The 23,328-nt window shown below is 38.5% G+C and overlaps 1 protein-coding gene across 3 annotated transcripts; it reads left to right on the top strand.

Moving 5' to 3' along the window:
• The first annotated feature begins 610 nt into the window (after positions 1 to 610).
• Positions 611 to 20,535, top strand: LOC124169853. Of its 3 annotated transcripts, none has more exons than XM_046548650.1 (7): positions 611 to 825; positions 1,103 to 1,193; positions 5,766 to 5,972; positions 9,219 to 9,725; positions 12,592 to 13,044; positions 17,186 to 17,365; positions 18,311 to 20,535. In XM_046548650.1, exons 3-7 carry the CDS (start codon positions 5,940 to 5,942, stop codon positions 19,343 to 19,345), a joined length of 2,208 nt encoding a protein of 735 aa, XP_046404606.1. In that variant the 5' UTR covers positions 611 to 825; positions 1,103 to 1,193; positions 5,766 to 5,939; the 3' UTR covers positions 19,346 to 20,535. The 3 variants fall into 3 exon arrangements, with proteins under 3 accessions (XP_046404606.1, XP_046404607.1, XP_046404608.1); XM_046548651.1 differs by having other exon boundaries at positions 5,721 to 5,972; XM_046548652.1 differs by lacking the exon at positions 5,766 to 5,972.
• Positions 20,536 to 23,328: the final 2,793 nt, after the last annotated feature.

Genomic DNA, 23,328 nt, shown 5'->3' with positions numbered 1-23,328 from the left:
CATTTCCACTCCGTATATCATTGAAATTTTATTGGGAATGTAAATACCGAAATTTCTAAACAAAATCCAAAGACAGCCCATCGCTGAGCTTGTTATATCACTTCATGATGCAAATTCTTCTCCATTTACTAATCTTAAAATACCCCACATAAACATTTTCATAATTGATCACTACACGCCCCCTTCCATAGAAAACCGAAATCGATTGTGACATTTGAGAAATACACATGAATACATATTTATTGTAAAAAACCTTAAGAATAAACTATAATATTGCTACATGAAACGAAATTCTTAAAAATTATTAATGTTTTAAGCAACTTTTGCAATCCAAGTTAGCAATTTCCGGAAAAATAAACCCTAGCCTCAAACATACAGCGACCCCTATCAACGGCTACTCAGCTACTCGTTTATGACAAGAGCCTCTCTACTTCGTTGATGATTAAGTAACAAGTAAAATTAGCTGCGGAAGAATTATTCACATATTATGATCTTTATAAATAAACAAATCTCACTCAGAGCAATCTAAGTTAGAGCATCTAGGACACAATTCCGTTATTTCTATATTTTACATGAACCTGTTAGTGAGGCTAGTTGTCTGCTCTCACTCGCAGTTCCGCTGGTACGTTGAACTGATGCAGATGTGTCTGTGGAGTGTACGGTGATATTACTTGTGAAAATGATTTTATGCTGACCAAAAGCCATATCTTTTAGTGAATTTAGCTTCTAGAATACCTTTTACGTAGCTTTCTTCTGAAATGAGGTCATCGCCGACACTAACGAGGAAAAATGAAATGGATTACTACTAAAATCAGTTGTCCTACGGTAAGTGGGCACGAAGGGAACGCGCCAATTCAGAAATTCGTTGGGTCATTTATTTGTTGCTTTGTTGTACTGGGAAGCCTGTTGCGACCCATGTTGTTTTTCAACATTTTGAATTTGGCGTGAAATTTTTATTTTCAAAATTTATTTTGGCATATGATTTGGGTCATGATGTTTTTTGTTTGTTGGGGTAGTCAGTTTTGAACGTGAATCACGTCTGCATTAATTCAGTTACGAAAGCTCAATTTTCTGATTGTGGTTCTCGTTTAATTTCTGACAGGGAGTGGTGGTTTTAAGTTGGTGATCTCAGTGTATGGTGCTGGAAACGACGTGCTTCTTCTGTTGAAGCATATACCGTCTTGAATCTCAAGGTATGAATCTTAAAATAAGTTTAGTGCTCATTATTGGCTATTTTGTGGAAAGAAGTTCTATTTGCTTTATTATGTGCCCATATGTTATTTTGTCATTTATGTATCTTGTGGAACTGATTCAAGTATTGTCCAATTCTACACGTTTTCTTTAATTCATAAAACGAAGAATAGCACATCAGTAATAGAAGGAATGAATAATTGCCGTCAAGAAATAGGCTAGTGTTTCCTAACCCGTAGAAGTTCTTTGACCATGGTACCTATATTATATGCCTTTATGTCTGCCTCGCTGTCGCGAATATATGTGAAAACAGAATATCCAACTTACACAGTAAAGGAATATTTAATGGAAGTTTTATTCGCTCAAAAGTTTTCAACAAGTCAGAGGCCTCTTTTCGTTTAAATTTGGTTCAAGTATGAACGTGTATTAAAATTTTTGTAATTTCTTGGTATCTCAGTTGATCCGTAAGAATTGGGTGGTTATTGCTCAGAAGCAGATATTTTACTTAAATATTGGCATTGTGTGAGAGTTTTCGCGAATTGAAAGGATGCGTTCATAGTGATTTATTTACTTTATCCTCAGAGATAAAAGTTCGTCTTGTATGTAACCGTGGTGTTGATGGCGGTGATTCCACCACAAATACTCTGTTCTCTTAATTCTCCAGATTTTACGCACATAGATGCTTTAATCGTGTTTAACCAGTGACTTAATATAACCATTTTGTCTATTTAGTGTTTATTGGAAAATTTATACCACCCTTATTTGTGAATATACCACGTGTTTCAATCCTCTCCTTTATATCCTCCAGCTATTGTGATTTTATAAGGTCCTGACTCCAGCTGGAGGACTTCCTTTCCTTGAATGATGTTTACGAAAAATACAGACTCCTTTTAGGATAATCATTGCAGCTTACAACTTTTCTAAAGTAGTTCACAGAAATATTAGCAAATTTTAATGTCTGGCCGACCTCGGAATAGTTATTGACCATACGCAAACGTTGACAAATCTTGACTAGGCTTTAGTGTGGGCATGGTTTGAGTAAATGCATTAGCCTCCATCAGTTTCATTTGCTGTCTATGACCTGCAAAAAGTCCCTAACTTTGGAATATGTGCCTGTTATTTTTAAATTTTTTTCTGGATGTGCTCTTTAAGAAGTAATTTCATTAATTTTAGTATTATTCAAGGGTGAACTGACAGTCTGGCCATTGTGGATTTTCATAAATGTATATGGGGTGTGGTGGGTTGTGAAGTCAAGCTCTCACTGAGCAGAAGTCATGGTGATTATCTCCCTTGTATTGAATAGAAAGTGCAACAGGTCTAAGGTGAAGACCATTCTGAGAAAACGATAGAATTATTCAGTTCTCTAGAAAGGAGTGTTATTACAATGCCTTTTCTAAGGAGTAAGATAACCTTCTAGGATACACGGCTGACTTAAGTCTTGAAGGTTGTGCTTGGTTTTATCTTTCCATATGGTTTTGAAATTAAGGTTGTGGCAATTTTTTTACAATGTGATTATGCATTGAAGATCTCACCATAGTATTGTGCAAAAAATTTTGAAATGCCATTGGATAAATATCCCTTCCTTTTATGATTCTTAGGGAATGGTCAATCTTTCACTAATAAACATCTAGTTATTGTCATTTATGTTTTAGTTATTTGGGGAAATTCTTCCTTTTGTGTTTGCCCAAGATGTGCATTAAATATTCTTTTCATTAAATGGCCAAGAACAAAATTTTACCTCTGGAAAGTAGTCAGATTAATTAATTTTTTCATCAAATTTTAGGTTACCGTAATTTCACACCCTTGAGTGCCCAAAAACTGGGTGGGCTATCTAAAGACTAGACGTTACTTGATACGATAATAGGCGTGATTAAATACATATATGCACAAATGTGAGAATAAACAAAAATTCTCTGTATAGATCTATTAATTCATGGGAATGCCCTCACAGAAAATTTATCATGTTCGAATTTGTTTAATGCATTCATACCAATACTGTTCTGTTGAATCTGTTCACGCTAATATCCATTAACCTGTATTAGTTAATGTATGATGTAACCTGGCTTTCATTAGTACAAGTAATAAGATAAAGGATCTTCTGCTCCATGCATGCGGTGAACAACTAGGTTAGAATGTTGGTCTCTCTACCTGTGGGGCTGGGTTCAAATCCTGGCGGTTGCAGAGAATTTTCCAAGGTTGCTCCCTGCTTGAGCGTTGCGTGGGAACTATCTAAGTGTGACGCTCCATCTATCAGGGGAGATATTAAGCTGTAGTTTCCTTGGCACCTTTCTTGAAGAGCAGGCTAATGCCAATGCAAGGTTTCTCTCCACCCTTCATACCCTACTCATCTCTCATGGCACAAATCTCCTTAGCTGTTGGTTGCCTACTCCAAGTATCATGCCACACCCATTAATGCACACTTCTTTGCGTACTACTTATGTATTTAATTTGTGCCCGCATGCTCACCCCACAGCAGTAGCAATGCATTGTTGCTTAGAGCACAGGAGCGGCTAAGCTATGGCATCCATGCTTTAGGTGGCAGTATTTTCACAAAGTGAACTCAGAAAGTGCCACCATTTATTTGGCAGTCAGTTTAGATGACAGGCTTGAAGTAATGAATCATATAAAATTCATTGGAACTAATTTTAGATCCGAGGTAAAGAAGAGTGTTGTGTTCTCTATTGGCTTTTGCCATCGGAAAAATGCCTTTAAAATTAAGATCTTTTGCAATTAATATGCTATACATTTCATTGATAATTGATTTTATCCACTTTGTAAATACTGCATAAAATATATTAGCTTATTGACAAATGATTAGATATACCTGATATTACTTTTAAAACATACCAGGTCTTTGGTAGATGTAGAAATAACCAATACGTCTATCCATAGGTGTGAGGTTAGGATAATATTCTCTTGTTTCATAAACTTCGGTCCTATTCCATGCTGAGATTTGCTAACTCTGGGTAAGTGCATCAGTATTGAAACATTTCAACTCCACAAATGACCGAAAGCAAGAAAAATCAGAGAAAATGACCCTTTAAAACATCAAGTTTAATTTTGGCTCTGTTATATTAGGTATTTAGTTTTGAATAGCTAGAAGTTTTCTACTAGCTCCTGTGCCAAAGTTTCAACTACTTGAGATTATTCGGAGCAAGAACCACTTGTGGCATTTAAGAGTTTTAAAATTACTGGAACGGCATTGTTTGTATTTCTTGTCCTCTTCGATCGAGTTTTTATCACTTTCAAAAATCTCAAGCATTTCAAACACAATCCTCATGATTAAGGGGCAGGGTTTTATCTATGTGGAATTTTGCATTTGTTGAGCCTATGATTGACTTAATAAGAATGCACTGCTGACTAGTCTGTCTTTAATATTTTTTCCTTTTTACTTTTCCCTATATCTGATGCATTTTTGTGGAATTAATCATCTGAAACTCACCACTTTAAGCCATTTATCTTAAATATTTTCTGGGCGGAGGGCTCCTGCACCTCCTGTATTCCATACCCTCCAGTATTAGTTTCTCCTAAAACCCTCCCTAGCCTTAATTCCTAGCTGTGCGCTTGATAGGGACTACATAAATAATTAAACTACCCCTTGCAAGATCAGCTTTACTCCTTCCATGGAATTCGTTGACCGCTATTCCTCTTATATTACTATTAAGAATGCTTTTCTATGTATATATTTGTTCAATTTGGTTTGGGGGTAAAGTCCATGCTTAAGTGATCCTGGAATCAATGGATCTAGTCCTGGAAAACCTGTTGATGGGCTTTGTGTACCAGAAGTCTTGGGGAATACAGGCCAATAGAATCGTCACAGAAGAAAACAAATTTTTGCATTCATTGGAGAATAAGAGGGCATAGCAACATGCTTAGTCTTTTAACTTTAGAAAGAAGAAATAAAAACAAATGTAGATTATTTTACGGAATTGTTGATTGAAACTATTTGCAATGTTCACTTCTAATTGACTAATCAAATTAAGACATACATCATAAGCACAATTGTTGTAGATAAGTACTCAGGAAGAAAACTCATGAGCAACAACCATACCATTACTTCACAAATCTAATTAACATAATTTGCTAACAATTATGCTGGATAAGTATTCACTAAGAAAAGTTAGGAACGACGAAGCGTACAGCTGAACGCCACTATTTCCATTACGTGACACCCGTTGTCTTTACTTTCTCGCCGTCAAAGAGAATTGTTGTCCACCACATCTTGATTCATTAATTTCTCGTTTCGTAATGGAGAATATTTATGCATTCCTTCTTGTAATTGATGTAACATATGATTCACAAATTCACAGTCATAGCTCTGAATATGTGAAGTATTGGACCTTGAACAGTTTTCCATTATTTTTCCACTGTTCATTTCTATTGCGTTTATTTTATTTTTGACAATATTCTTATGTATGTGTTATGTATATTATTTTTTTGTAAATACACAAGTGTTGATTGCAGAGGTATTATTACTTGGGTGTGTTTTCAATACTATTATTTTTTTTAAACATATGTACTGGTTGCAGAGGTATTGTGACTTACATTGATTGGGTGATGCCTCATATTGGCAGGTGAAGCCAATTTGGAATGATGAGCTGGTGTTTTAGTCTATAGCCTCTGATGCCACTGTAGAGCCCATCTCTAAGCTGATTCAGGATTTGAAAACAGCCCAAAGATGATTACACGTAATGTAATGGTGACAACCCGAGATAGCATGCAAGGGTGGCTGTGGTTTTGTTGAACAAATGGTTCACAAGATGGGGTCAAGCCATCCTAAGGTAATTAAACTTTATTTATTTTGCTTTTTTACCTTAGAAATGATGAAGCTTTAAGGGAAAGAACTGTAAGTTAAGAAACTTGAAGGTATGTCCATATAAGGTGATAATAGCTGGCAAGATGTTGCCCAGCATTGTTGACTGAGTGTCTGCATACAAGGAGTCATCCAATCATATCAGACAAAACATGATGGAACGCCTCCATGATGTATCAATAAGGAAAGACAATTTATTAATTACTGCAACTGGTTTCGATTATAACTATGTAATTGAAACCGGTCACAGTAATTAATAAACTGTGGAACCTGCCATTGTCTTTCCTTTCTCATACAAGGAGTCATCGCCATGTTTCCTAAAGATAAAGTTGAACTGAGTGTTACTGTTGCCATGTTGCACTGTCTTAATATTTAAAACAAGTACATATGATTCAAGTGGGATTCTAGATATGTTGAGGTGAGCATTTATATTCTTGAATGTGGTATAATGCTTCTCCAAAACATATTGATGCTTAAATTTTCCTGAGCAACTAATTGCTGAAGCACTATAAGAAGAAACTTTCTAAGTGAAGTAATGATTTGAAATGAGTTTCCATTTTTCATAAATTATTTACAAAATCATCTATCGCAGAATTTAAATTGTTTAACATGTATTTCGGATGAATTTTTATCATAATTTATGAAATGAAAGCACCACATATTTTTCAAAAGAAACCCTCATCTATACAACTGCTTGAAATGACTATATGGTAACAATCATGTTAGGGCTTCATGATTGTAGGAGTGAATTCCAGGGATGTTATTTTTTTGCTTCTGAAAATGTGCACATATAGTTCTCAAAACATCTAGTCTGCAATCAGTATGTCAGTGGTAACAGTGAAATTTCACACCTTTGAATGTGGCTCATTTATATATAACTAAGTGCAAACTTAGTGGCTTCTTCATCAAGAAACCAACCTGTTATTCGAAAATCTGAATTCTGTTGGAATGGAGGATAATTCTCATCATTGGAGGTGGGCTCCCAAATTCCTGCAATGAAATATTGCAGAACCGGCTCCCAAATCAGAGTGAACAAATTAATTCGAATCCATCGAGTCGCAGGAAACTTCGTGGAATTTGCTTAACAATTTGAAAATAGATGAAAGCAAAAATTTTGTATTGCATGTAAAACTTATTTTGTGAACATATTCTTGACTTATTGGGTCACCCTCAGGCACAACCCGAGAAAATTTTCACAAATGTATAGGTACAAAAGTAGGGGGAAGTTAGTGGTGTTATAAAGTTGCTGAATGAGAAGGGAATCAAATTAATTTGAGATGGAAAAAGCCACCAACTTGCAGACTGCCATGTCAACAGGAAAATCTCTTCACAAGTGACAATAGCTATAACTAGTCCCCAATGGTGTTCCTTATAAGCTAAGCAACACCAGTCTGTACTAGTAATAGTTATTGCCGCTTTTTTTTGCTCTTAAAAATCACTTAACCCAATCCACTCTGCCAACCCGTTCCACCCCCTATATGTAACCAGATAATTATGTGTATTCAGAAGCAACGTTGTCATTGGCAATGTTATTTGTATCCAGCAATTATCGCACTGTGTGGACATAGCTTTACTTTGATAATCTATTGAAAGTTCCTCTTGCCTCATTTGGTGTTCTGTGTGCCTTTTGGGTTTACTGTCCTGGCTCTGGCTCATGTTGTGCTTGTCAATCTGCTTTTGTGGTCACCAGCTCATTGTTCTTATTTGTGTAAACGAGTGGGGAATATTGTTTGTGAGTGTTTTTAAGGTTACACTTTTTTATTTTTCCAATTCCCATAGGATTTCTAGTATCATTTCTCAGTCATGGTAACAGGTTCTGCTTTTTTAGTGTCAAGGTCATTCACAGCGGTATTTGAAAAATTTCATTCCAGTACTGTCATCACCCTGAGTGATTGCGCTAAAAGATTAGTTCTACAGTAATATTTTTAGGATTTCTTTATCTCGTTTTAATTCGTCGTTTAATCGTTCTCGAATTATTTTATTATAGTAATTTTTTTATGATTTCTTATACGCTTGCGTGATGAAAAAGAGAACTTTTGTTTCATGCATTAACATTTTCAGCAAATTATTAGGAATAAGAGTAGTTGTAGACATTTTTCATAAGGTTTGTATATCTCTGTAAAATAGCCGGGCACTTTTCTCATGAAAGTAAGGCAATTTCACGTGGTATTTAACCAATGAAACTATCCCACAAGTAATTGGATACATAACATCACTCCATTTGGAGTGTTACATAAATTGTGCTCAAAAATTTTCTAACTGGGTTTGATGCTAATTCTTGTGTTACCAAGTCTTTTTGGCTTGGTTCCTAAGCTTAACAAGTTGCGTACTGGGGTATTTAAATTCCTAGGAATTCTGGGTGGAGGAGTTGAGATTGGAAGTATGTGCCTATTAGGGCGTAATGCCCTTGGTTTAAACATGGTTAAAAAGCTAATGTTTAGAATATAACTTTGTCCTATCAAACATTATAATGCATCAATTCATTATGAATAACAAACAACAGCTGAAAACGTACTAACGAATACGTATTGAACGCTTAAAAATTGTTTAGGTTGACGCGCCTAAATGACTGGAATCTTCGTCATCCGTCCGGAACGTTTGGGAAAAAAATGACGAGAATTCTCGCCATCCGTACGCAACGTGTTAAGAACCTGTGGAATCGAATAACTGTTCAGAACCGATCCAATTTATCCCTAAAATTTTAGTGTGTGTCCAATTCTTCCTCTTGATCATCCCAGTCCTCAGCAAAATTATGTCAGTTGTCTGCAATAGACAGAAGCCATAAGGTCAGGGTTTATTCAGGGAAGTCACTTACGGGTCAGGGAAATGAAAAGAGAGGTCGGATGTAATGGAAATGCCAGGAAAATTATGTTATGTTCCGGGAAACACTAATGGAGTGAAACGAGTGGATCTTTGGGGCATTTGAGCAGTAAGCTGGACATTTTTCTGCCATTTTGGCTGGATGGATAGGGGTAGCCTTGACTTGGAACTACTCAACTTCATTTCTGCCTCTACTTTTACTGCTACTACAACTACTGTTTGACTTAATTTCACAGTTATAAGATGCTACATTTTTCCATGAAAACCATATCTGTATACGATTACTTGCCCATTGATATAGAGCCAAGGAAAAGATGGTATGAGCCTTGATTCTTTTTCATCTCAATTGGTATGTAATTCATTTTTTTTCACACTTCTCATCTTTTTTACACAGAGCATCGATGCTGAGGCTCTGACTGTCCCCGCCACAGAGGAAGCTGAAGAGATGCTGAGATCACCCGTGGTAGACGTGGTGGGAGCCGTGGAAGACGTCGGTGGAGCTCCCACCGATTTTGGCCCCATCGAGGAAATCCGATGGGGGGAAGAGGGAGCTGCAGCCCCTTCGGATCCCCTCTCGGCTGTGGACACGGCAGGTGCCGCTCCTTCGAGTGCAGAAGATGTGCCGCTCGTTGACGCTCCCGATCGATCGTCCGACGGCAGTGATTCTGGTCTTGGCTTGGAGGACGTGGGCGCTTCTTCTTCGTCTGCCGTTGTCGTGGAAGGCATGGTGGAGAGTGAGAAATTGGTGGAGAGGAGGAAGAGTAGTCTGAAGAGGAAATTGGAATGTGATGAGAATGGGGATGCAGGGCCAATGCCGAAGAAGAAGAAGACCCTCACGTTTGATGGCGTCACCGTGTATTATTTTCCTCGCGTCCAAGGTTTCACCTGTGTTCCTTCACAGGTAAGTTGATTGGTATTCCTTGGTAATTGAAGTAATGTGCTTCTTGATCACTAAGTTAACCATGGCAGGGATCGGGTTGGTGTGGTGGCTTGTTTCTTGGCTTTCCGCCCCGTGGGCTCCGGTTTAAATCCCGGCAGTAGCAGAGAATTTTCAGAGAATGCCTGATCCCTGCTTGAATGTAGTGTGGATGACATCTCAGGTGCAACATTTTGTCTTTCGCATGGGGAAATTAAGCCGTGGTCCCCTTGAGACCTTCTGTTAAGAGCAGGCTAATGCCAATGCCGGATTTCCCTCCACCCTTCCTTCCATACCCTTCCCTCATGGCGCAAATTACCTCAGCTGTCGGTCACCTCCTCCAAAAACCATACCATAAGTAGCAGTATGGCAGTGTTTAACCCCTTACAATTAAATGATGTGTCTTGCTCATCATGAACTCCCGATATCTAATTGTGCAATGACTAGTATAGATCATCATCTGATTTTCATAATTTTAGCACTATATAGGGGAAAATTATGAATATTTTGAAAGTCTAACAATGTTAAAATATCACTAATGTACATTTAGAACTCATATTTCATGAAATATGATGCATTGGAAGAAAGAAAATGATTTTATACGAGTATTGATAGCCATGTCCTTGATGGTCTTAGGGCTAAACTGCAGATATGGTTGAAAGAACTAAAATTCTATTTTGTATGTGAATTCTGAAGATAAAATTCAAATCATCTTCTGAGCAGACGATTGAATATCCATTCGCAACACTTCTAACTCAGATCCATCAGGGATCGAAAAATTCATTTTCATGGCTAAATTTCAAGTGTTTCTTGTTATGAGGAAGGAGACAAAGAATCAGTACTCATGGGCACTATCTATCTAAATTTTCTCTCCTGCAAGTTATTGAACACCTTTGTTAACCCTTGCGGAGGTAAGGTGTGCTTTTAAAAAAGGCATTGAAAAAGGCAGAGCTAGGTACGTGGTTGCCCCTTGTGAGGGAAATCATTGAGGACTGCTTGCAAAAGGAAGTGAGAGAAAATACATACAGTAATTTATTAACAACCATGGGTGACTCCATGGAAAGTTTTTTGTAATAATTCGGTTATGCAGTTCAAGTAAAAGAAAAGCAAGACGTTAAATTGTGTAGAAAATATACTTTTTACGTATACAGTAGAACCTCACTTATGAAACTTTCAGCGGAGAACCGAAAAAAGTTTCGTATGTGAGATTTTTCGGTATTTAGCATGAATTCCTTTTCAATAGGGGCCAGTTTGTTTCCAGGATGCAATTTCTCATTTGTAGGCAAGAAATTGAAGCCTAATTACAGTGAAACCTCGATATAACGACACCCCACGGTGCACTAAGAAACACTCGCTATAGCGAATTGTCGCTTTACCGGAGGTGGAGCAAATAATAGCCAATATACCTCTTGCGAACAGATATACAGGAACAGGAGTGGTGCTGCGACAGATAAACATCTATCCGATAAACGTAAGCATAAATCCAGACGAAAGGCGATGTTTTTTTGCATCACTAAATTTCCTTACTCAAATAACGGCTAACTATTCAAACAATTTATAAGCGCCGCACTGAATAAAAATCATGCAGAGCATTGTTTCGTCAATCATTATATTTATCGAACGACATTTTACCACATAAATTTGAGACTGAGCACTCCATTAACTTCATTTCTAACAGATCGCTAGCAATTACAGAGGTTAAGGAGTCTTGATGAAAGTCCTCCGGCGGTGAAACCCTCGCTATAGCGAGACCCAACACCGAAAGGGTCTCGTAAAAACGAATTTTTTAACACGCTTATTATAGGGTCAATTGACGGTGCATCGGCTATATCTCGTAATAGCGGGGGTGTCGTTATAGCCCGTACTCGCTTTAACGAGGTTCCACTGTTTCATATTTACTCACAAGCCACACCACAGATGATGCGTTACTTCAAGAGAAACATAACTTTTCATTCCTGAACAACATTACCCATGGTTGAACATCTTGATTGAATTGCTAGCATTTCTGGCTCTAAGTCGCACACTGTAGAAATTTCGGAATGGTGATACTAAATGTTCACAGATCCAATTTTCGAAAAATGTTGGCTCATCAATAGCAGTTTTCAGGAAATTCATTTTACCACCTATAGACAAACCCAAGATTAGAGATTGAAGCTTTGGCCCACAAGAGTGACCAATAGATGGCACTGGGGCAGCTCACCTCTCACCAACAGAAAAAATGGACAAGGACACCAAAGTGAAAGGAAAGATACACACTCTTACCAGGAGCATTGCCCAAGCTGTCCCATGCGTGTCTGCCATCGTATGCACAAATATCCTTGTGGTTCCTTTCAGTGTGTTGGGAATGTCTTTGTTTCACATCAGTGTGCTACCCCTTTCGTCTCTGGTATTAGGTTGATATTTCTTTTCCGTGGCACTTCAGATGAGCTTAGTGCTGAACTTAAGACAGCTTTGTCTTTCTTGCAGTAAGATATGCTTTCACTAGTGCCGTTAAAATTAGTTTTTTTGTTCTCTTGATGAGCATCTGTTTGTATATCACAGAGGATGACAGCGAGGATCGTCATTTAGGATGTATAGATTCCTCTAGTGCAATTATGCATCACTTCTATCGTGTAAATGCTGAATGGCATTATGGCCAAATTACCTCAAAATAGAGTGATTCATTACAATGATTCTCTACGTGATACGTATCAATAATGTGCGGCTGATGAAAAAAATACCAATGACATTGCAGGAAATATGTAATGAAACACCATGTTAATAAATTTCTTAAACTCTATTTTAAATGTTTGTATTTCACCTCGATTAGTACCAGCGATCTCTCATGTGAAATAATTTTTCCTTGTTGCAGGGTGGCTCTACACTGGGGATGATGGCTTCTCACTCCCACGTGCAGATGTTCAGTCTGTGGGAGCATGCTGCAGAACAGCGTCGCCTACACCGTCAGGCCGTCTCCCAGCTCCAGACCAGGTGCCCCACACCTGTGCCGGGTGCTAGCCCTCCTAGGAATGATTCGCCACCACCGGTGCGTGCTCAACGCCAGCGACGGAATAAGCAGAAAGGGGAAGGGGAGGAAGAGTGCGAGGGAGGAGCCGTCATCGTTGAGACCGTGGCAAGTGAAGGTGGAGACGGTGCCCGACCACCTACGCCGACGTCCCTGCCTCCGCCGTCATCGAGTGAAGACTCGGCGGACAGTGATGATGATGATGATGAGGATGAAGATGAAGACGAGGGCGGAGAAGATGATGATGGCAGTGGTGCTTCTGACGGCGAGGTTGACTTGGATGGGTGCTATTTTCTCCAGGTGGGTTGCTGTGAATTAGTGTATTTGACAGCTTATAAGATGCACCTTATTTCCTAAGTTATAGCTAAAAAAAAACACTTGCGTCTTTTATCGTCTTGATCCTATACATGTATAGAGTAAAACCTCTATGTAGTGAACCTCTTTACATCATAAACCCCCATACTTCATACCACCCCTACGGTCCCATCAGATTTTCATGTAAATTTATAGGCAAAACCTCTTGGTAGTGAACCTCTATTTCTCATAAAACCTCCACTTATCATACCAAGGAAACACCCCCGAGACTGCCTAACTACCTCCGCAAATTGTACTGAGACAACTAGAGACCATTAATGCAGCTGCGATTACGTACATGGAATGACATTTTCTGCAATAAATGTTTCACACTTTTTTTTTCTTATACACCTTTAATATGCTGTAATTTTCACATTAACCATTAGTTATGGCTATTTTTTTCCAGATGAGAACATACCTAACAGCAAATAAGAAAAAAGATATCCAACTGTCCTAATCATTTTAAGTGACTGTTGAATGAAGAGAGAGCACATCGTTTCCTCTCGAATCATGGTAAAAATCACGCGATAGCGCTCACTTTGTGTTATCATTAAATAATAAATATTTGTTCACTAATGCATGCATGCTTATTTAAACGCATGAATATAATGGTTTAAAAGAGAGTAGTGCCTTTCATTTCCAAAGGATATGAAAAAATTGTGCTTATCACTAAAACCTCTCTATAGTGAACCTCCATGCATCAAATTGCCCAAATTTTGGTCCCCTCCATTATGATGTAAAGAGGTTTTACTGTACTTATTTATACTATTAAGCTCATGTGATATCTCCTATTGATATATATGATCGTATAAGATCAAAAAGAACTACAGTGGAACCTCGTTAAAGCGACTACGGGCTATTGCGAGACCTCTGCCATTACGAGAGACAGCCGAGGCACAGTCATTTGACCCTATAATAAGCATGTAAAAAAATTCGTGTTTACGAGGCCCTTTTGGTGTCGGCACTCGCCATAGCGAGAGTTTCTATCGCCAGAAAACCTTCACAAAGAGTTCATAATCTCTGTAATTTCTTGCGATCTGTTAGAGATGAAGTTAATACGGAGTGCTCAGTCTCAAATTCATGTAGTAATCTGTCGTTTGATAAATAAGTATGTAGTTCATTTTGGTGAAAATATTGTGGCATTAACATTCGTGAAAACTTGATCTTCTTTTGTTCCTCGGGCGGCAGAAAGCAGTCAGCAGCATACCCGCATGTCCGTGAGTTGCGTGAATAGAAAGCATTTGATGGCAGTCACCATGGCCAAAAAAACACCAAACACGTCTAAGCAAGAAAATAAAAATTATAGATCAATATGAGAGTGGCGTAAATAATTTATCTTCCTATACGCTCATCTCGATAAAAAACAAAAGCGCCCAAGGTATGCAGACCATGAAGAGTTAGAAGGAGCTTTTTTTGGGTGGTTTTGCCCACTTCAATTTGCGGGAACATCTGAGAAAGGGGCTATGCCTAAGCCTAAAGCGGATTATTTCAGGGATAGATTGCAAATTGAGAACTTCAAGAGTTCGGAAGGTTGGTTATTATAATTCAAAGGACCAAAGCGTAACATCCCGTCATCATTGCTGGTGATGCCTGCAGCGTAAACCCGAAGTCGTGGAAGAAAACACTCTGATCCTAAGTATCTTAAGAAGTATTCCCCGCATGACATATTAAAGACGAAACTGAAATCTTTTACAACGTACACCCCGACAAAACCCTTGCACTACAAGGTATTTCTTGCAATGATGATTCTGAGGTAGGTAAGGTGCCTTAGCGATGGTGTAGGATGTAGGATAAAATAATACTCGGCGTGAATTGTCCAGATGGACATACTTATTCTCTGTTGCGATTACAAGTAATAGTCACGATCACAATGTACTATTCACAAGGGTGAACTACATATTCGCGTCAGTGGTCGGAGTCGTACTGGTGCTCTCTTCCGTCACCCCTGCGGCAGAGCATCCCCTGGTGGCCGCTGGAAGAACTCAGGGAACAACTAACTCTCATTTGGCATCATGTTGTATGCATTCACGCGGCCACAGAGGGCATATATGAAGAGCTGATGCTGCGCTTTTAGTTTATTTAACTTAAAAAAATCTGCATTCCTTTTTCATGTTTCTCAGTCATTATTGAGAATTTTAAATCAATAAATTCATACTCGTAAGTTTTTTGGCCTTAGGGTCCATCAGATGCGTGTGCCTTTCCGTTTCTTTGTCGCAATTATTACCCATATGAGTACGTGGTAAACTCAGTGTATAATTTCAAATGCGTCGCAAGCGTATCACTCAAAAAGGAACTTTTTTAACAACTGCAATTTTAATCACATCATTTTGCACGCGTAGCAACACTTTACTGTCGGTAATGAAGATATTATATTGTATGATAGAAAAAGTCTTCCGAGCCAGGATCGTTATACAACCTTCCGCCGCTTTCGTCTGCAGAAACAAATGCGATACGTTATTTCAATAACTGCCGCTTGACGTACAGGAACAATAAACATACACCAATGCAAGCATTTGAGGCATTAAATCACTGCGATACAGTTTTATCAGTTATTTTTTGAATTTTCAGTGGAAAATACCAAAATAATAGAATGATCACATAAATGCTGTAATTAAGTTCGTAGAAAAATGGCTTCGTAGGTTGTGCATTGGCATATTGATTGACAATGCAATGCTTTGCATGATTTTTATTCTGTACAGTGCTTATAAATTGTTTGAATGGTTAGTTGTAGTTTAAGTAAGGAAAAAACATCGCCTTTCGTCTGGATTTATGCTTGCGGATTGACAGATCAAAAGAAAAATCGATATCTCGATCATGGTTCAAGGTCAGTCACGTGCAGACACTGTCCATACATTTATCTGTGCACGTATATTTGAAATGCAATTATTGGTCCGTGTACCATGTACACATTGACCTTAAGCCTGTGGTTGGAAGACCTAGGTGTTCATTAACTCTGGAAATAAATTAGACACTTATTCACTTCCCTTACACCCTGCTCCCTCCATTTTCCCACTCACAACCTTTAACCGGCCTTGAATTTTGCAAGTGATAGGTGACGTCAAAAGAGATAGCACTTTCATCTCTGCATTTGGATTCACAGCATTAGTCGTGTTTGATAAATAGGGTAGTTTCCTGCATCAAAGAAAACGAAAGGCATTGATTGCGATTCGTTACCCACCATTACTGTATTCATAATATACAAATTATTTCGTTTTAGAAATACCGGTTTAGACGAATGGCAATGGTCCATTTTTATCCTCATTTGAAAAGGGCCAGATTGGCGCCCATGCGATGCCACTCCACGTGACGTCACAGGGACCTAGTTTCTATACGAGAAGATAGGAGTTATACATCGTGTGGGATTACCAATGCATGCATGAGGCGCAGAGCTCAGGGAAACATGTCTTAATAATCACCTATTAAAACTGGCTAAGGTCGGAAAGTTTTCTTCGTTTGATAAGGTATTAATAATCCTTATTTAAGCCAAGCGCTACCAGCCAGCAGGGTACTCAGCTACCCGCTAGCAGCCTGCGTCGAATCAGCGCTCAACTCGCCTCAAGGTCACCTCACAAGGCGGCAGCGGGAACCAGAAATATGTCACACGGAGAGATTTCCCGACATTCATACTTACCCGTCTCGTTTTCGTGCGCTAGAAAATTTTCACTTTTCATTTAATCGCAAGAAATAGATATGTATCGTCATTTAAAAATCTAAATGCGTCAAATACGTACTCCAGGAGTAATAATCTTTCGATTTAGGCAATAAAAAAATAATAGGAAACCACCCTATTTGTTACGTGATCAATATTTCTGCCTGAAATGGCTTATCAACAGACCATGAAAACCTGGAAAAAACTGTGAATTTTATAATTTATTTAGAGTGGGGACCCTGTGTTATTATTTTAAAATTAGGTTCTTACATTTAATCACAAATTAGAGAGGAAAATAAGTAAGACGATCGGTGTCACTGGCCAGTTTGTGGACACCTATCTTCTTATTTCATTGGCCAAAAAAATTGACTCTCTTGCATCCAATTGGATAGTTAATTAATGACTGGTTTTCTTTTTTTTTTTCTTTCCCCTGATTAGCCGGTGCCAACAAGACAGAGAAGAGCTCTCCTTCGTGCTTCTGGTGTTCGTCGTATAGATTCTGTGGAGAAAGATGAGTGCAGAGACATTAGGTCGTCAAGGGAGTTCTGTGGTTGTGCTTGCAAGGGTCACTGTGACCCAGAGACCTGCTCTTGTGCAATCGCTGGAATCAAGTGCCAGGTAAGTTGGTTTTTCCTTTCTATTTCCTGTGAATATTTTGAATGTTACTCAAAATCTGTGGGAGTTCAAAAAATGGAATCAGTTCAACACACTTTCCCCTAAATCTATTATGAGCCTGACTATTAACCAACCATTAATCTAATGCTATTGCATAATTTGGTTGATGCTTGATGTAGAATATAATAATGATAGGATATGAAATGACAATCATCTTAACAGTGTCTACTAAACAGGAAAAGTCATTTCATAGAGAAAATATTGGTAAGTTTCTGATTCATGAAAAAAAAACTTCTGATGAATTTGCAAGTCATTCTCTATGTTAGATTATGTTCCCGATGATTGTCCATTGTACCCAATGGCTCTTTCAGCTTGTGTAACAATAGGAAATGAGTAATTTGTAAATTTTAAAATACAATTTATACAGGGCAGTTTTAAAATAAGCCTAGCAGGATGCATTCATTAAATAAAATAACTTCAATGTTGCATTAAATAAATAGTGTACAGGGAGGTAATAAGTAGACATTCTACTACCATTAGAAGGAACTTAGGTATTTTCAGGATTGGAATTTACCTCAAAATTCACAAATATCAAATTCACAAGTACTTGTATTTAAAAATAGGAGAAAAAGTGTGTAGATTGTTAATCCAAATTTGATGCTTAAATGCAGGGTGTTTCTCTTGAGGCCGTTTTACACAGGGTGCATCACTGGGCAACCTGAAATATGTACAAAAGTGCAGTCAAAATTGTCTCGTATACATGAATTGCTAGAAGGCATGCGAGAATACATGTATGCGAGATGGCAAAATAGTCCATGCTCTAATTCCATGCTCACATTCTCGCAATTTCAATGTTTTCAGTGCTAATCTACTCAATGACATGCCCCGTGTAAAATGCCCTTTACACAAGTCCATGCTGTAATTTTCATTTTCATTTCTGTTCCACAGGTGGATAGGCTGAATTTTCCATGTGGCTGCACACGGGATGGTTGTGCCAATTCCAACGGCAGGATAGAGTTCAACCCGGTAAGAGTTCGGACCCACTTCATCCACACCCTAATGCGGCTCGAGCTGGAGAGGAAAAGGGAGGAGGCCACGGCTGCAGCCAATGCTGCGGCGCAGCAACACTGCCTCCCCATGCGTGGCATGATGAACCGGCAACACCAGGAGCCGTTTCCTGTGCAGACGGTTTGCTGGGGTCGGAATGTCATGGGTGACGAGGTTTCGCTCGGTTGTAGTGTCGAGGTGGAGTCAGCCTGTAGCCACTCCCCGACATCCTTCACGGACTTCCAACTGTACGGGGCGGCAAACTCGAGCCACGACGATTCCTTTGAGTTCAACCAGTCTTGGTTCTGCGGCTTTGTGTCTGGTACGGAGGAGGAGGCGGCCGTGGAGGTTGACTCGAGGCCCCCATCTCCCCCGTTCCCGACGATATCGGATGCGTCCCAGCTGCCCTCCACCCCGACGTCATCTCGCTCCTCGCGTCCCGATCTTCCCGAGTTCCGTCACATCCTATCCCCGCTACACACGCCCCCTCCGGCCAACATCTCCTCCTTCCCCGGCAGTTTTGCGACGTTCGACTTCCCGGATGCGAGCCGCGGGATCATGAGCCCACTGACCTCTTCGCCCTTGCAGCTAGGTACCCCACAGTCTCAGCAAACCGAATCTTCTCCGGATCCCGCTCCGAGGTTACATATGTTGCGCCCTGCGTTGGGTTCGGCCACATCGGGGGTTCTCTCCGACCTCTTGCGTGGCCATCGAGCTTATCCCGCCGTCTCGGGGGCCTCTGCCACTCCGGTTATGGGAACAGACGGTCTGCCGTCCTCTCCGTTGAATTCGGAAACTTTGACTTCAGGCGAGGAATCGTATCCGGAGGATGCACCTTTAACTGAAGATCAGGGGAGCTCGTCGTCGTCTGAAGAGAGAGGGGAGAACTTTGGAGAGATAATCAAAAAGACAATGGTCGAAACTGTCTCCGCTTGAGTGCTATTCTGAAACATATGTGCACTGATTACCCTTGAAGACTACTGTGTAAAATAATTGCATATGTTCAGCCTTATTGTTATTGAAAACCCCCATGGGTAGCCCTTGCATCCTTCAGCAACCGTATTTTTAACCACAAAAGACAATGATGTACTAATTATTATAATTATTTTTATTTATACACTTCTTGTGCTACTTATCAACTTTATTTGTGAATGCATTTTCCCTGAGGAAGCAATTCTTACCCATGGGCCGAGACGGCAGTGGCTCAGATTCATCTAACCATTTTCCTTCAAAATGGAGAGATTGTTATAATGTTGTAGAGTCATGGTCTCTCTGTGACAAATGGACTGATATCCTTGAGTGACATTTCCTCAATTGTATGCTCTAGAGAAAACCTCAAGTCAATCTGCAAATTCCCATAGTATCTCGAAGTTAAGTTTTTTTTTCAAGTTTTATAAAGTTTGTTTTGAAAAAAAAACTAAGCAATTTTGTAGCCTCCCATGAAGTACGTTGGAATTGTGTAGTCTAGTGATTTGAATGTTTGTGGGATATCTTCTGATGCAATCAAATTATCAGGCATAAATCATATTAATTGAAGAGGCTGTCACAATCAATTCATAGCTCTCATAAAAATTTATGCTGTCCATCCTGGGTTACTTTTCTGGTGTCCCATCCCTGAATTTGCCAGTGTTATTTTTTGTATATTTTAGCATATTCTATGATTTTCATTATTTAACAGTCATTTATGCAAAAAATACATTGTACTATAAGTCATGAAAATCACTAGCTTTTATTAGAAAGTGATTATTCATTCACCAAGCTCGTGAATTACTCAATGAGATGATTTTCCCTGTAGTATTGTGAGGGAATTCAATCTTTTTGAATCAGCAATTCTCATTGATGAATTATTTTTAACTATTGGATTTTTTTAAATTCTAATCTGGTAGGATTTTTACTCTGACTTGATAAAAAATATTATCAAAATCAGTCAAAATTAACTTAGTGCTTTAACGCATCTTGTGAAATGCACCAGAGATGAATTACATTTTTTATGCTTAGTTGCTGTGCTTGGAAATTTTATTTTTTAATTCTTGTTAGCCTTTCGTTCGTTTTATTATTTCTTGTCACAGAAACGAAATTTTCTGAAACTTAGCTGCCATTTGTTGCAATAAATATATTTTTGAGAATTATTTATTTCATTGTCTTTTCACCTTCTAAATTTAGTCTGAGTAAAATTTCTTATCGAATAAATTTGAAAGGCGGTAACTTGTAGAAACTTTATATGGCCCCTTAATGCCTTTTATTGGTTCCTAAAATAGGAGAGGAGAAGGCTTCTGTGTTTCTTTGTTTCATTCGACAATAGTGCCTCATACTCAATTGAAAAATATTCACGTCGAGGTGGTTGAAATAAATGGGTGGATAAATTTTTTAAAAAACTTACTGAACACTGTTGTTGCAGTATGAGTGCTGACAAAAAAAGGAATATTGCAGTTGGATTGGTTTTTCAATTTGTAATTCCATACTGTCATGAAACTGAGAAATATGCATATTTTTGTACAGTTGTGTAAGCAAATTTACTGCAGGGGATCATGTGCATAAGATGTGTAATATGGATCTATTTCCTGACATGAACAGTATAGCTGCCACTGAGTATTAAACCATTGGTCCGTGCTGAGAGTGATTGTTGGCAATTTTTATTATCTAACACAAAAGTATAGTAGTAGTGTTGTAGGGTTTTACAGTGGTGGTTTTTGGCCAATTCTCGAATTGGATTTGCTGAACCTGTTGGCGTGAAGTTCAAGAGGTAGAAACATTTCATGAAGAGGGAGCCTGCCATTTTAGAGAGTAGCAAATTGTAAGGATCATATCTCAAGAACTGGTCAATTATAGAGGTAGAATTTCTTCTATTCAAAGGAAATTTGGAGGCTTGACAGCATTATTACTATCAAATGATGACTCTGTCATTGTCGTGAGCATTTTTTTTGTATATTATGATGAATTAATCCATTTCCGATTATTTTTTTATACTGTGCATTTTATTGACTTCACAGAGCCCTGGAAAATCAAAAGTAATTGAATTTATTATATTCATAAGTTTGAACCTTGGTTAATTAGGAGGAAATGGATTTCATGTGCTTTTTGAGAGAGGTGTTGTTGAACTCTTTTTTCCAGTTTATGGCTATAATTTTTCTTGCCCTCTCAAAAGCTCATTATCTGTGATATACTTTTAGTTCTGTGCTATTTTGTGGGGGAATTTGGTTTGTAACTCAACCAGTTTTGCATGGAAGGATTAGTTGAAAAGTTTTCAGGTACTATTCCACGTCAGTTTACTTGAATAGTTTGATTTGATGAAGGCAGGATTAATAAAAGTGAAAATTAACAAATGCAAAAACATCAATTTTGGGACCTTGTGGTAGTTCTAGAATATCACACACGTTTCTAAGGTACTTTTTTATCCAATATGAATCTATTTACCCTGCTTCTCTGCAAACTGGCTGCTGCTAGGTTGAGTTTTGCAACCTGAAAATCTTCCTTAAGGTTTAGTGCTAGCCACCAAGATTTAGTTGAAAATTTTTTCTCAGAATCCTATGATTACTGATGCATAAAATGTAATTACCTCATTGTTACTTTGAAATTTTATTCAGTCACTACAGTATCTCTTTCTTGCACAAGATGAATTAACAGCACCCAGTTGAAAAATTTGTATGAAGAATATTTTTTATTGGTTATTTTTATTTTTGAAGGAAGTTCTTCCGAATTCCTTGCTATTCCCATCTGATTTACTGTGAGTTGTATTATTCATATGATTGCAGAATCATACTTACCTATTGCTTTCTAAGTTTGGCACTTCATAATATGTGATATTTATGATTGCTGAAATTTTAGCCAAGTGTTATACTCTCTAGAAGTGATTTGTTCATCAAATGAATAATATGATTCAAGGCCATTGTTGAGTATCTTGATTGTAATCATTGTATTACGTTGTTCTGCTTACAGTGTCAAATGATGCTTTGAAAATAAACACATCCAATAAAAATCACAAGTTTTTATAGCGTAAGGTTTCACGTGCCATAATCTCCAGCAATCTAGTAGCCATTGCGGGTGTTAGCCATAAGTAGCTTTGGGGTCTGTAGATCTCCCAAATTTTTTCTCTACGAGCGACTGCCGGCCAAATATCCCCTTTGGAGAAACAAGTCCAGGATCATTTACCCTTTGAGTGTCTCTCAACTATTTCAAGTTGTGGACAGAGATCAGGGCCCATGATACAAAATTTTCTCCATACCAGATTTTCTTCACTAGTATGTTATTGTTAAAAATAATTTCTAAAGTCAGGCAGATTTTGAAAGTAACGCTTTCTGAGGCCAAGCCACAATAGCTACGGTGGTTTTGGTAAAAGCCATGGTGACTATATATTTCATCATCATGCAAATAAAATTTATAACTCGTATTTATAGTTTTCTCATGCTCAAGAATTGACAAAATACGTAATTGCCAGTACATGTAGATGACCTGCCTACCTTATAATTTCTCCCTGAAGTAAATTTCTGGCTACGTGCATGATCACCAGCATTTTATATTCCGGGTTATTTTGCTAACTTGCATAACTTTTCTCTGTTAGGACCTTAACATTACAAGTTTCATTACTCCAACAGTATGCAACTATGTATTTAAAAGTGCAGTACACAGCATTCTCATTGAAGAGAAAAGTTTGTATGGTATGGTATTTTGGTGAGGCGACCGACAGCTGTGGTCATTTGCGCCATGAGGGAAGGGTATGGAAGGAAGGGTGGAGAGAAACCTGGCGTCGGCATTAGCCTGCTCTTAACGAAAGGTGCCAAGGGGACCACGGCTTAACGTCCCATCCGACGGACGGAGTGTTGCCCTTGAAATGTCCTCCACACAACATTCAAGCAGGGATCGGGTGGTCTCTGAAAATTCTCTGCCACTGCCGGGATTTGAACCCTGGCCCGCCAAGTGGG

This window comes from Ischnura elegans, chromosome 12 (assembly GCF_921293095.1).
Source record: "Ischnura elegans chromosome 12, ioIscEleg1.1, whole genome shotgun sequence".
Taxonomy (NCBI): Eukaryota; Metazoa; Arthropoda; class Insecta; order Odonata; family Coenagrionidae; genus Ischnura; species Ischnura elegans.
Note: the sequence above shows the minus strand (reverse complement) of the source record. Positions and strands in the feature narration are given on the sequence as shown.

Excerpts from the sequence above, each read along its gene's own strand:
- LOC124169853 (XM_046548650.1), top strand. The coding sequence starts at position 5,940 with ATGGTTCACAAGATGGGGTCAAGCCATCCTAAG. Across the intron at positions 9,726-12,591 it reads TCACCTGTGTTCCTTCACAG|GGTGGCTCTACACTGGGGAT; the intron begins GTAAGTTGATTG and ends TCCTTGTTGCAG. Across the intron at positions 13,045-17,185 it reads ATGGGTGCTATTTTCTCCAG|CCGGTGCCAACAAGACAGAG; the intron begins GTGGGTTGCTGT and ends TCCCCTGATTAG.